At 39.6% G+C, this 14,850-nt stretch overlaps 1 protein-coding gene across 1 annotated transcript in view; it reads right to left on the bottom strand.

Annotated features, from left to right (window-relative positions):
- Positions 1–1,558: 1,558 nt before the first annotated feature.
- MROH8 (maestro heat like repeat family member 8) overlaps positions 1,559–14,850 on the bottom strand; it is a 41,636-nt gene continuing 28,344 nt past the window's right edge. Inside the window, 10 exon segments of the mRNA XM_090286374.1 lie at positions 1,559–1,762; positions 3,816–3,987; positions 7,304–7,369; positions 7,625–7,724; positions 9,157–9,279; positions 11,380–11,535; positions 12,135–12,299; positions 13,341–13,481; positions 13,814–13,928; positions 14,209–14,346. Coding sequence (XP_090142500.1) covers positions 3,839–3,987; positions 7,304–7,369; positions 7,625–7,724; positions 9,157–9,279; positions 11,380–11,535; positions 12,135–12,299; positions 13,341–13,481; positions 13,814–13,928; positions 14,209–14,346 — 1,153 coding nt within the window. The 3' untranslated portion in view covers positions 1,559–1,762; positions 3,816–3,838.

Consider the following 14,850-nt stretch of genomic DNA (forward strand, 5'->3'; position numbering starts at 1 on the left):
TCTTGATGTTCTCAGAAAAAAATAATAATTTAGGCAGTTTAGGATTGAGGACAACATCTGTCAGACTCAACCTCATCTGCATGCTTTCTTTTTTTTTTTTATCCCTTTTATCCATACACTCACCATACTTTTTATCAGGGTTCATGTTGTTTTTAATTTTTTCTTAATATTCAGTGGCATGCCCATTTAACTCTAAACTGAGCTTTTTTGAATAGAAAATGAAGTGTGGGTAGTGAAATAGATTTACTCTGCCTTCATTTCTGATCCAGATATATCATGAAGGTTGTTTCTATTCTGATCCCATTGTATGATAGCCTCTATGATTAGCCTCCCTATTGTGGCTTAATATTTCAGAGTTCCGCAGAGCATGTGTCCAAAACCTGATTATGACCTTTAGAGGCTCCAAGACTTGCAACGACTATAGTGTACCCTCTCCCAAATGTTATTCAAAATATAAGCAATTCTAAACCACAAAATCAGTAAGTGTAAGAAAGTACAACAAAGTTCTGATTATTTTTCTCAAAGTGCTTTTCATTTTGAAATTCAGTCATAATATTTTTTTGTCCTCAGCTTTGCTATGCCCCTAAGCAGGTACTCGATCAGCACATGCCCCTCTTAAGAGAAAAACTATCTCACCTAATCATCTAACTGTCCAAAAAAAGCAGTTGGTAGTTGTGGGGGAAGGGCAAATCCTCACCTCATCATTCTTGCTGTTGTTCCTCAAAGGAAAAACTAAAGTAAGTGGTGGTCCTTAAGCTGGGTCCCTGCGGGGAAAATAGTGCCAGCCAATTAAGTGATCTGGACTTGGGATAAAGAACTGTAATAGAACAACAATAATAAAAGAAAAAAACATCTAAATTAAACAATGCAAGGTAAAAAAATGTGAAAGTTTTTTATAAATAAAAATTATAACTTAGTATTTCTCCTACTATTTTCCTACTGCACCAGAAACAATTGGCTCAGTTGATTGGAGCATCATCCTGTGCACCAAAAGGCTGTGGGTTCGATCCCCTGTCAGTGCACATACCTAAGTTGCAGGTTTGATCCCCAATTGAGGCATGTACAGGAGGCAACCCATCAATGTTTCTCCTCACATCAATGTATCTCTCTCTTCTCTCCCTCTCACTTTTTTTCCCTCTCTCTCTAAAATTATAAACGAAAACAAAAACAAAACCCCAGATCCTCAGGTGAGGATTTGGAAAAACAATAAAATAGCCCTGGCTGGGTGGCTCAGTTGATTGGAGCGTCGTCCTGTACACCAAAAAGTTGAAGGTTCTATCCCAGGTCAGGGCACATACGTAGGTTGCAGGTTCAATCCCTGGTCGGGGCATGTATGGGAGGCAACCAATTAATGTTTCTCTGACATCAGTGTTTCTCTGCCTTCCTCTCTAAAATCAGTAAACATATCCTTTGGTAAGGATTTGAATAAAATAAAATAGAATAAGACAGCTGGCCCAGTAACAGATAATAACCCATTTTAATATTACATAATAAAAATAAAACCAAAGTAATTGCAATTATATTCAACTTTTATTTTGACATTTAACAAAATTAAACATCCAGAAATTTTTGTTTTGTATATTTTAAAAATTCCATAAAAACAAACCTAACTCTGAGGAGAGCCTTGTATAACTATAATGGAGATATTTGGAATAAACAGACTTCTTAATATAATCACTATTAAGTAATTCTTCATTCCTTCCCAAACTGCCGAGGTAGTTCAGTAAAGAGCAGTCCTCTGTTTCTTCATGGATGCTTCTCTCTGTGAATTTTAACACAGTAAAACATAAATAAAATAGGATAAGCACTGTTGTGCTTGCTACTCACTGTTGGTGGTATTATTCAGAAAATAAAAACATGCCTGGAGGGAAAGGGACTCTGGCGTAAATATGAGTAGAAAGAAAGGATTCATTCAACCTCTCACATGTCGCTGGAGATTAAACTGCATCCTAAACCTAGAGGTCTGTTTTTCTGCTGTGAGACAAAGCTAGTTCATGAGAGCAAACCAAGAACTCAAAAAATAGTCCTCAAGAATAATCAACACTGTTTGCTCTAAACTCGACTCTCCTCAGTGTGGGATCTGCATTCTATCCTATTAAAAAATAAATGAGATGCACTAGCTTTTAGGTAAGAAGCGTTCAGACTTTGACTTTATTATTTGAGGTTCAATAATACTTTATAACATTATTTGAGTATATGAGTTTGGGGGATGAGTCCAGCAACTAAAATTAATTGTAGACTAAATCTGCATTTATTCATATTAGATGGAAAGATCAGATTGGAGAGGGGCAGAGCAAACCAGCCAAGGATGTGGGCTTTGGGGCCAGACTGTTTGAGTTTAGCATTTACTAGTTGTGTAACCTTGGGTAAGTCCCTTTCATGTTCTGTTCCTCAGCTTTCCCAACTGCAAAAAGGAGATAATACATGGAGTGGTTATGAGGATTAAAGGAACTAATAATATATTTTGAGTCTGGCTCATTGTCAGTATTCAGCAAACCTTAGCCATTTTGACTGGGTAATCCACAAGATGGATATGGCATTGTATGGAGTGGAGCTGGGTGCATGCTAGAAGACCAAGGAGGAAGCAGCATGGGATACATGTAAGTCAAATGGGCTTGCCGCACTGTAGTTCAGTGTCCAGTGGTCCCCCTTAAGCTGACTCTGTTTGAGGGTGAAGATTTAGTTCATCAGGCTGCTGGGACCTGCATTTCAGCTCAAACTCCTGACTGCTAGTCCCAAACATGAAGGCCTTTCCTGGGCAGAGATCCTCTTGAAGCCACTCTTGGCATGCAGTCATATCCCTCAAAACATCAAACTCATCATGACTCATGGAGAAATGTGTTCCTAACAATGTTTTGGCAGAGGGATGGGGGTGAAAGGTGGGGAGACAGGGTGGTAAGGATTCATATTTCTCACTTTACAACAAAAACTTAATGTAATTCATCAGTGAGTACATCTATTCTTCATAGGCTAGTTACCTCATTTCCTTTCTCTTTTCCCATACTGTGAGGCCTCTCCATTGCCCTAAATAGTTCAGCTTTGGCTCTCTGCTTACATTCCTCAACCAAACAAGAGCCTGAGAATTAAACCAACAGTGACCATATCTACATGCAGCTTATTAAAATATTGATAAGTACAGATTAATCTTTCACAGAAAATTTCTGCTTGTAAGAAAATGTTCTCCATCTATGCTTAAAGCAGACAGTGTGTACCCAACAAATAATAGGATCTGACAGCAGTTGTAGGAGAAGTAATCAAAAAAATGAACAAGAGGAAAGAGTGGAAACCTCAGATATATTGGGACAAATTTAGTATTACACCACTTCAGAAGTTCTTTCTTGCTTGAAGGTTTTTAAAGGAAAAGGAAAGAAAGAAGAAAGGCCATAGGAAGTTTTATCAAAATAGGCCATTAATATCAAAGGATAAGATCTGGTTGTTACACTATTCTTAGACTGTTGACAAACAGTCTGGGCCTTTAGAAAAGAGCCAACAATAAAAACTTTGCAACATTAACATTTATTTAGAATCTCTTTTGAAGCTGTCTTACACATGTTTACCAGACTGAAACTTTGTGGGTGCTCTGGCATGCCTCACTCAGTACATTTTCATTCTACCTGCCGGCTTAAACCAAGAGCTATTTTCCCTTACATATTCTAATCCCTTAAGGTTTTGACAGCAAAAAAATATGTTCTGAGGTAATTAAATGGGTGGAGGTAGCTTCATGCTGGCATTGCTTTAAGTCTGAAAAAAAGAAAAAGAAAAAAAGAAAAGGAGCACAAGTTGCTTCTGCGACTTCTGAAAGGAACAGTTTTTACCTGATGTTGCTTGCCTTCCATTTCTAGGTAGAAAGACAACCCATGAGCTTCCTCAACCCGCCAACTGTCTGCTCAGGATCTGGTTCAGCCCCCATCTTCTGGATTTGGAACAAGGCCTGGGAGGTGATGATGTGCAGAGAGGGCTCAGGGTCATGCAGCAGATGTCTCAGATCTAAGTGCCAAGAAAACCCAGGTAGGGGGTGAAGATTGACGGAAATGATCACTGCTCCAGGCACCACACAGCAAACATGCCTACAGCATGCCTAACATTTTCCAAGCCTCTACCTGAAAGTTTGTAGATCAATTTCAATTTTGACCTATAAAACTTACTCATTTCTTAGTTGACAAATATTTTACTCTTTATAGTAATCAGACTGCCAAGTAGTCTACATGAAGTTAGATTATCTGGACCTGTTAAATTTTGGCTAATATTGTTAATTTCTCAGTTCCTGTGTTGGTCTTAGAGGTTACTCTTAAATCATTATTCCCTGTTTTCTACAATATTTTTCATGGCTATATATGTTTCTACACTATGGATGTAATTTCCTTATTTCTAATCTTGGATGTTTCCCATTTTTGTATTTATTGATTTTTTTTGAGGAGGGGGAGGAAGGGAGAATGGGAGAGAGAATCATTGATTTTGTTGTCCCAATTATTTATGCATTCATTGGTTGATTCTTGTATGTGCCCTGACTAGGGATCTGAACCCACAACTTTAGAGTATCAGGACAATACCTGAACTAACTGAGCTACTCGGCCAGGGCTCCAACTTTGCAATTTAAATAACACTGAAATGAACATTCCTGTTAATAGTTCTGCTTATTTTTATAGTGAATTCCTCAAAGTGGTATTTATAAATCAAAGTAAATGTTTATTTAAAGGCTTTTGATACATATTACCAAAATTCCCTACAAAAACATTTTATCATTTTATGCTTATACCAGCACATTGTATGATGTCAATTTTCTCCTTACACACCAATGTTGAATATTAATTAATAATTTTGCTATTTTGACAGTAAAACGCATACTGATATCTTATCATTTTGTTTTGCAAACTTCTGATTCTAGTAATATTGAAGATTTTTAATATATTTATTGGCTATTTGTCTTTTATGCATTGCTTATTCACATTGTTTGATACTTTTAAGAAAGTTCTGATTTAAGAATATTAACCATTTATCATATGGCAAATACATCCCCCATATTATTGTTTATTTTTCAGTTTAGTCTGTTACTTTTTGTTTCAAAGTTGGTTTTTAACTTTTTTATATATACAAATCTACCATTCTTTGACTTTATAGATCTATGTTTGTATCATATTAGAAAAGGCTCTCTTTCTAATTTCTAATTCTCTAAGGTTTCAAAAATGCTTAGGAACTCTTCATAGTTAGGAGTTTTTTATTTTTTTAAGTAGAATTTTAGCCTTTAAATTCATTATGTTTATTTCCAAAATAGAATATGTGATTAGTTTTTAGTTTCTTTTGGTTCCTGCATTAAGATCTGTCTACATGTTCCACAAAATACATGAGGGAGCAGGCATTAATTTGGGAATCCAAAAGGACTGAAACTTATTTTGTTATAAAATTAATTTAAATTAATATTTTAAATATTGTTATTTTTGTTTAAATTTGTTTAAAATTGCCTGTGGTGAATAACATAAACTTGTTCAAAAAAGAATGCTAGGGTGAGTCCTGGTCAGATAGCTCAGTTCATTAGAGTATTGTCCCGATATGCCAAGGTTGCAGGTTCAATCCCAGATTATCAATAAACGAATGCATAAGTAAGTGGAAAAATTTGATGTTTTTCTCTCTCTCTCTCAAGTCAATAAATAAAAATAAAATAAAAATAAAAATAAAGAGTGCTAGGATGTTCTACCCTATTTCTAAAACAGATTAACCACTGCTAGGGAAGGAATAATGTGGGATTATTTCATTAGGTTGAACCACATCAGATTACTGATATTTGACTGTTTTGCCCTACAAAATGGCAATTTTCTATGATTCATCCTAATATATGTATATAATTTATATACGTATTCTAGATTTCTATATAGAACTTTAGAACAGAAAAGGAAGTTTGATTCCCCAGTGTTTTAGATTAGAAAATAATTGGCTTTCATTTATTTATTTATTTATTTGTATTTTTATTGAATTTATTGGGGTAACATTGGTAAAAATAATTTGCTTTGAATAGACTCAATCACGTAGAATCTTACCACATAGAATAAAATAATCTACATGACCTTCCTATTTTTTGGCTTCTGATATCTGTGGGGAAGTAGGAGACCTTAGAGAAAAGTCTCTTTAGCTTCTGGCTATTTTACCAGTTATATATTTTTATTTTAAAAGCAGTGAATTATTCAGGACTTTAATTTGGTCCTCAAAGCACCTGCTTTTGGGCTGTAAGACTTTGCATTTCATGGCATTTTTAAATTGTAGGCCTACTTCTTAAAAGAGAATAAATAATTCTTTGAGTGTTAAATCCTCAAATGTGTATAGTTATAAAAAAATTTCACTCATTGACAATTCAGAAAACCATGCGTGCTTTCAATAGCGGTTGTCCTACCACCTTACAGGACAACTGCTTATTGAAAATAGTGCTGCAGACATGTGTGTGGTAGTTGTGAGCATCATCACAATTAACCAAGATAGTATTTCTAGGTAATGTCTTATTTCCTGACAGACAACATTTCAGGAACTGTCCTTGAGACAATTCATCAAAGCTGGTTTCCAGACAAATAGGGTCATGTTCTTTCCTAAAGAGGGAATTAGACTGGGATGTTCCCCTGGCTGGTTTGGCTCAGTGGATTGAGCGTCGGCCTGCGAGCTAAGTGTCGCTGGTTCGATCTTCCAGTCAGGGCACATCAGAGAAGGAAAACTCTGACTCCAAAAAACCTCCGCTGCCTTGCGGCATACCTCTTCAGGGGAAAGGCTAAGGGAGTAAACCCCGACAGAAAATCCGGAGCCGGAGTCCCTAAGGCGGTTTGACGTTGCAGTCAACACCGGCAACTCCTGCGGCGCACCTGAAGCCAAGCTGTATTGACTCCGTCTTTCCCTTGGACCCTTCAGCTGCGAAGAGAGTGGGGGGGTCTGCTGCATGGGCAACAGCAGACCCTCCATATCACCCTGCCCAGGCTCTGTAGCTTCAGCTTCACTGGAGAGGACACTCCAGCGTCATCGTAAGATGTCGATTCAACACGGGAGGAGACAGATACCGTGTCACTCCCGAGTCGGACTGCACAGCCATTCTCGGCAGTGCAGATAGACTCTTAAGAAGCTACACTATCGTCTCTCGAGATGGACGGCTGCCGACGACGAGACTGGGATGAGACTGTCTCTCAGCTGAAGTCCCCAAGGGCTTCCACCTACTGCAAAAGTGAGGCTGATTCTCAGAGTCTGAGCTCTGCCACAGTGCCTGTTCCCAGTCACTGCCTCAGATACCTTCGAAAATATGGGGCACCCCAAACCCAAGTATGTTATCACTTACCATCCTCTATCCACTTAGTACCCTTCATCCTGAGTTCATTACGATCCAGGTACTTTGAAAAGAGCCCTAAATGCAGAATAAAGTCGGTGAGTCTGGGATCTGGTTTTGGCTCTGAGCAGCTGGCAGAACTGGCCTTTGATCATTAGATTCTAAAAAACGGAATTTATAGGAACTGGATAATTACCTATAGAAAAACACAGCCCCTTTCTCCAAAGAAGTATTTTCAAAGTCATCTTCATAAAGAATGGGGATATTCAACAACACAATGTGGGAAAGTTCAGGATTGAAGTGACTCTAGAAATGAAAGGATTTTCTTTGTACCTACAAACAAGACTGCTGCTCTTCTGATAGGAAGTTTTGCATTCTTGGAGAACATCAATGTTTGGGCTAGGATGTTAACTTTCCCCTTGCATTTTTTTCCCTGAGTGGGGAAAAAGTAAAGAGCATAAAGGAGTGAAGTAGCAGCACTATTTTTATCAGCCTCACTGTAGTTTCCAGAGTCAAGGACTGGGTCAAATATACATCTATAGTACAGTGCTTGAAGTAACTAGTTGCTCAATGCCACAGCAATCCCCTAGACAAAGTCAAATCCTCTGACTGCACCTTGCTCACACCCACTCATGCTGCGTATTGTGCCTGTAAGGCCTCTAAATCCATCTTCTTTTCTCTGTATCTAAGTCTTCTCTGTTCTCTAAGCTCTACCTTGAGTTCTGCCTCCCTATGAGCTCTTCCCAGACAGCTCCTGCCTTCCTGATCTGACCCTGCTCTTAGCATTTTGCAGGCACTCCTCTCTTGGCACGTATTTTCTTGACTTTCTATTTAATATTCCACAGAGGTTTTACCTCCCTTACTAGCTTGCAAACTCCCCTTAGGAAGTTTTAATCCTTGGCACATTTCTAGGTTCTCCGTGGCCTGTTGCACATTGGATGTGTTATGTGTACTGAATGAGTGAGTTCACCTCTCAGTGGATCTCTTACCAGGACAGGTACTTCAGGGACAGGAGGAGAACAGGAATTTGTTCTCATATGATTTATAATTCAACATGGACAATCTGCAGTCTTATTCACTGAGAACAATGAATTTCCTGCTGTAAATACTGTCATCTGTACATTAGGTTTAAGTTTGGCTGCACATCAGTGAGATAATTCCCAGTGGAAAGCCTGACACAAAGATACTATGGGCTTCTTAGCCCTGTACGTCTGATCAGAGGAGCCCATACTGGGACTTAAAGAGGCTACGTGTACAGAAGGTCCCTGGGAATAGTCAGTCCTAGGGCCTGCATTAGGATCCCAGTGGTTCTAGAATCAATTGCCTGGAAAAAAAAAAAAAGAAAAACGGATGGGACTCCTGAGGCTCTTCTGGCTCAAGGCTGCTCCTGATTGGCCCACAGTATCCTCTGTCAAGTTTGTGAGGAGAAAGGATGCCAACCGGGTCCAGTAGAACCAGTGGCATGTTGTCATCATGTTGCATGGCCTACAACAGCGTGGCAGCCCTTGCTTTGAGCTCCCTGCACATGCTCTGATGGAGTGTGAAACAATTCACTATACCCAAGAACAGGATTAGAGATCATTGTAAAGGCAATACATAACTCCATTTCAGTTCACTCCACAAGTAGTTATTTGAGCATGTACTATCAGCGTTACCCTGTAGCCTGACCCAGAATAGGAGGGGTTCTAAGAATTCACCAGTCTTTTCCATGAGGAAGGGTGGTAATAGAAAGTGTATTTGTGACTGTTGGGAGGAAACTAGATTCACAGTACAAAACAGTTCATAGATATCAACTTCTGATTAAAAACTACATCTAAAAAACAGTCAGCATATTAGAGTTAACAAAACCATGATTTCTCACATACAAAGAATTTGCAGATTGTTTCAACTTCACTAGGGTTGGTGTACCAGGGATCTTTGCAGTACACTTCTTGGGGCAGCTTCCACTTCAGGAACTGGGCACAAATAGTTAGGACTCGCCTGCTCTCCTATGAAAAGAATGGTCAGAGATCAGTATTTTCAAACATTTTAAAGCTGACACTAAAGTCCAACATGAAAAGCTGATAAGCTCAGAATAATCTCAGTTCAAGTGAGGAGAGGGGTGGAAAGGAACCAGAGTCCTGCTCTCCCTCAACTTCCCCACAGTCCCTGAAGGGGATCCATAAAACCTGTGGGGTTCTTAGGAGGATGTAGAAACCACGGGCCTATGGCAAGTGAGAGCTCTCAGCTGTGATACCCAGACCGGAGATTTGGGCAGGAGGTCCCACTACTCCATGCTCTAGAGACAGGGCTTCTGCACCATCTGCTGCTCCTGTGTCATTTTTATGTCACTCTACACAGGAAAGTGAAGCTCCTCATAGTCCATGTGGGATCTCTGGCTTGGAAGGAACTGGAGGGTACTGATCCTTTCTGGATCAAAATACTTGAGCAAAATTGAGCGAGTGGGCCTCCTCTGTGTGCTGCTCTCAGAATGCCTTCCACACACCAGAGAACACCTCTGATGACGCCAAGCAAGTATTTTGTCCCAGGTCCACTAGATATGTGGGCCGATGAAATTCCATTGGGGACTGATGGGAAGACAAATTAGTTCAGCTACTTTGTTTAGCAATTTGTAAATATCTAGTAAAGCTAAAGATATCCAGATATTCCACTTCTGGGTTTATGCCCTCAAGAAACTCCCACACATGTACAAAAAGAAATATGTACCAGAATGCTCATTTGCAGCAATGTAATAAGAAAAAATTGAAAATCTAAATGTCTAGAATAGGAAAATGGGATAAGCTGTAAGATATTCACATAGGAAAATTCTATAGAGCAGTGAAAACAAATGAAGTACACTATATAGCAGATAAATCTTACAAGAATAATGCTAAACAAACAAAAAGGTTGCTGATACATAAATGAAACATATAAAGTTTTTTATATATAACATTTTAAAACATGAAAAATATTATCACAGAAATGGTAAAAATAAAATTCAGGATGCCAGTTCTTAGGGGAATTCAGCTGGGAATAAGTGCTTGATTAATTTTTTAGCATGGTGGCAGATATATGGATGTTCATTATGTTCTCTGTATCAGTGATTCCCAACCTGTTTAGTGTCAGATCCCTCCTCTCTTCTTAGGCCAACCACTGAGGAGCCCTGAAGTGGTGACTAGAGGTTGTTGATTAGGGTTTGAAGAAAAATAAGCCCAGAGTGTCCACTGCTCTAGGCCTTGCCTGATTGCCAAAGGCTGGGTGGGCTCAGGGGTGGGTGAGTATCAATACCTCCATATATCTGTAACCCCTACATGGCATACTTTCCCATCACTTGGTTGGGAAGCTTTGCTTTATTATACTTTATTGGGGTATGAAATATTTCATATTTATGGCTACAAGGTCATAAAACTTCCTCCTAATAAGATGCCATGGTCAACTGTAATCTTAAATTCTGTTTCTGAACCTGCTTTCAATGCTGTAAGAAGCATAGGTAGGTGAGAGCCCCAGCATTTTCCCAGAATCCTTGAAGTCTAAACCTACTCCTCTAATTTGCTTGTAACTGGTGGTTATAGTTAGCACCTTGGAATGGACTAGGCAGATATGAGACAGTAAGTACTAATGATGACAACATCCCACTCACAACTCTCAGGGCAGAATCTCTGAGAAGATTAAGGAGAGTTACAGGCTCTTTAGACTGTGAGAGCAGCTACTGTTTCTCACTTAGCCTCAATAAAAGTCTTTTTGTCTCAAGGCTAAGAGGCAGTTCTTGAATGAAAGAAGAAAAAGGATATTATCATTGTCGTCAATAAAAAGAATTTGTTGAATTGGGCACTGTACCTAGGGCTCTGTACTAGGCTGACTACTGGGGTTGTTCTACAAAAAGGGTAATACATTTTTTTATTACCCACAAAGGGCCATAATTTGCTACAAAGTAATATTTTTTGCATAATTCACACAGTTACGATATTTAAAAGGTAGCCTTTACCAGAAGAAATGGGAAATAAAGATGGCACCAGAAAGTCCCTACCTTCAAAGATATGGACTCTTATTTGTAGATTTGGCTCTGGGTTTGAAGTAAAATCCAGAAAGAAGTTGACAGTAGGCTTTACCTCAGCTACTGCATCATTTTCATCCTGAGAATACAGAAGTAGTGGGACCAAGCTGTCCAGGACTTGGTTCTCTACACTCTTCTTATCGGTGTATTTCACAGACTTTATGGAGGCTCCAAAGAGGGCCATGGAGAAACAATGAACATCAGGTCTTACCTATAAAGGAAATATCCAAAGAGAAGCAACTCACTGAAAATGTTCATGCTTAACTTGTAAGAGCTCTAGGTTGGTTGAAATGCCAGTCCTAAGATGAGGCTATTTAGCTGTAGGTAGCTGAGGGCAAGAAACCAAATGTATGTGGAGATAGCAAGACCTGATGCTTTGTACTACTTGTTACATGTAGTCCATTGTACATGTGGTTCATTGTGCTTCATGTATTTCTTTTTGAAAAATCTTTGTGATTTGGGATGGAAACATATGTATAGTCTACCACCTTGACTCAGCCCTGAATGTTACTTGAAAGGAAAGATAATGTCTTTCCTTATAGAAACTGCTTCCCCATCCCATGAAGGAGGGGAGTATCTTGGCAAATCTCTCTGTCTCGGATTTTTTTTTTTCAATTTTAAAAATAGTAACACCAACCCTACCAATATTATGGGTTACCTGGAAGGGCCCAAAGAGAGGAGATTTGAAAGTGCTCTGGATATAAAAAGTACTATACAAAATAGAGTGTGTTTATTACTACCCCAATTTCTATTTGCTATTATGCCAATTACCCTCCCCCTAGGAAAGTCTCTCCTTTCTCATTATCTTACATCACCAAATAGGGAGAACAGCATCCTCATCATGGCAGTCAGAGTAGAGAAATCCATTGTCCTAACAAGCTGCAGGAGTATCTGGATGGCCAACAAAACAATCCTCTCATCAGTTTCACATAAGAGGTATAAGATGCATGGCATCAGGCTCTTGATGTCTTCCCTCTGTGGGCCCAAAGGGAGTGAGCGCATCACCACCTCTCCCGACAGCTCTTCATCTGGTACCAAAGTAGGGCCCCTTTACTCAGCGCCTGGTGCTTACTGAATTTTTGGTAGCACAGGCTAATCACAAACAGAGTAGGAAGGCATGACTGCCCTCTCAGTATTGGCAGGGCTGACATGTAAAGAAGAGAGCAGAGCTGTTGTGAGCTGCCTCATGGGGCAGAAGTGGGACCGGTGAGGGCCTAGCAAGGTGGATTTGGGTTTAGTGTAAGGAACTACTCACCTAATGACCAAAAGAAAGTGGAATGGCTAGCTCAGGTCACAGTGAGCTTCCCAGCATGGAAGGTATTCAAACAGAGGCTAAAAGATTCCTTGGAGGAATCAATTGGGATTCTGCTCTTCTGAAACCCCCAAATGGAGCAGTCTTAGGGTTTTAACGTTTAAAGCATACATGCAAAAATTAAATAGGATAAGCCACAAATATTCATATATCCAATCAATCAGAATCTGTTTCAGATATATACAGGGGTGGGCAAAATGGAAGATATGCAGGTTATGGTTATTACAATAGCTTTATTAACTCTACGTTGCAAGTACTCACCACTGCAAACCTACTTTTGCCCACTCCTATATTTGCAATCTTTGCTTAGTGTCTAGTTAGGCCCATGGAAAGTGAGCTTTCAACATGAATATCAGTGACTCTTGTCTTAGATGATAAGGCAACACGGTACAAGGCATAAAAGGAGACATGAATGTTGGTTTCCTAGGTTATGATTATAATGGTTTGGAACCTATACAAACTGCAGGTTTCAGATATCATGACTCTCTGTGGCTAGACCTTTTTATTTTTTAAATTTCATTAAATATCTGTACTTGCATATTTCCTAGGTATAGATTTCAAATGGTACAAAGGTATGTACTCCCACCCACTCATGCACCCAGCTACCCAATTTTCCTCCTCAGCTATTGCCAATTTCTTGTGTATCTTTCTGGGGTATGTTTTATTGGTGGCTTATGAATCAGTGGTCTGGGGGCCCCTCCTACCATCTCCTGGTGTCTGATAAGATAGGATAGTCCCCTGAGGGCAATAATCTTAAAGAGATTATTTCCATGATGTAGCCAGTCTTTCAAGCGGTCCACAGTGTATATGCTGGGCAGTCTCTTAGCCACTGGACTCTGGAGAAGCTGAAAGAATCCAGAAATCAGTCAAAGAAGTTAACTTTAAGCCCTTTTTCTTGAGAGGAGCCACCTTCCCACCAATTCCAAAACACTCTACCTATAAAACCTCTACTACACAGCACGTACATTACACGGTGATGCTTACGCTGTGGGTAAATAAGGAATGCTGAATAATGAATAGGCGGAAAGAAGAATTTCAATAGGCTTGAGTCTGAAACTACTTCTATCCCAAGTTTGAAATGGATCGCAGCCTGCCACTACATCGGATAGGGCCTAGGAAGGTCCGTCCTCCTGCTTTACAGGCTTCCTGAATCCACCTTCTAAGTAATGAGCCTTACCTCCACAAAAAAGCCTGCAGATGTGAGTTTATGTTTATCATTTCCTCGGTTAAGAAGAGGGACTAACAAGTACAAGATCTTATGTGCAAGGATGTGATTTCTTTCCAGCAATGCACTGCAAAACAGAACACCAACAGAAAAACTCTTAGAAATACTCCTAAATAGAGAGCATTTTTTCCCAGGGCTGGGGCCCACTGAAGTGTTTGCCCAGCTTCAGGTGCACAGGAGGGTATGGCAGGGCCAGACCTCTGGAAACTTTGCCTGGAATTATTGCTTTTGCCCGGCTTGTGATGAGGTTATCTAACCTTGGTTGCTGGGATAACTAAAAGGGGTGGGGGGCAACACTTTAAAACAATGCTGATTTAGAGCAGGTATGCATGTCAGGGAAGCCTTACTTGGCAAGGAATGATACTCCCTGAAGATGGCAATCTTTTCCTGCCAGGAGGGTCCATCCTTTATTCTTTTCCATGATGTTGAATTCCTGCAAGCACAGTGTTCTGACGAAGAGAGTCTTTGTAGCCTGTATGGCAAAGCTAAATCAAACAAAAACAGAACAAGTGACTAGAACAGGTCCCTACAACTTATCCAGCACTCAATGACCCTGTTCTCACTGAGGAGGGCCATGCATTGATAGCTGCTAGATTGTAATTCTCTTTTTTCTAGACTTCCCAAAAGACTTTGAATGCTCTAATGACTTGAAAGACCCCTCACACAAACTATAGGCATGAAGAAACCTAACTAGATTTTGTTTTCCTGGAATTTGGAAAGAAATCTATGATAAAACAAATGATATGGGATGCTAAACTGATACCCACTGCTTTTTTTAAAAAAAGGTCTATTTTGATACCATTTATTTATAATCTATAAAATTTACCCCCACTACTTTTTAAAGCTACTTATTGAACTAGCATCCTGGCCATAACATCAGAGAACCTGAAAGCTGGAAGGGTCTTGGGAGAGTACCTAGCCTGACCTCATTTACAGATAAGGAAACTGAGGCACAGAACAACAGAGAGATTTGTCCACAGTACACGGCT

Source organism: Furipterus horrens, unplaced genomic scaffold (assembly GCF_987537825.1).
Source record: "Furipterus horrens unplaced genomic scaffold, mFurHor1.1.pri manual_scaffold_8, whole genome shotgun sequence".
Classification (NCBI taxonomy): domain Eukaryota; kingdom Metazoa; phylum Chordata; class Mammalia; order Chiroptera; family Furipteridae; genus Furipterus; species Furipterus horrens.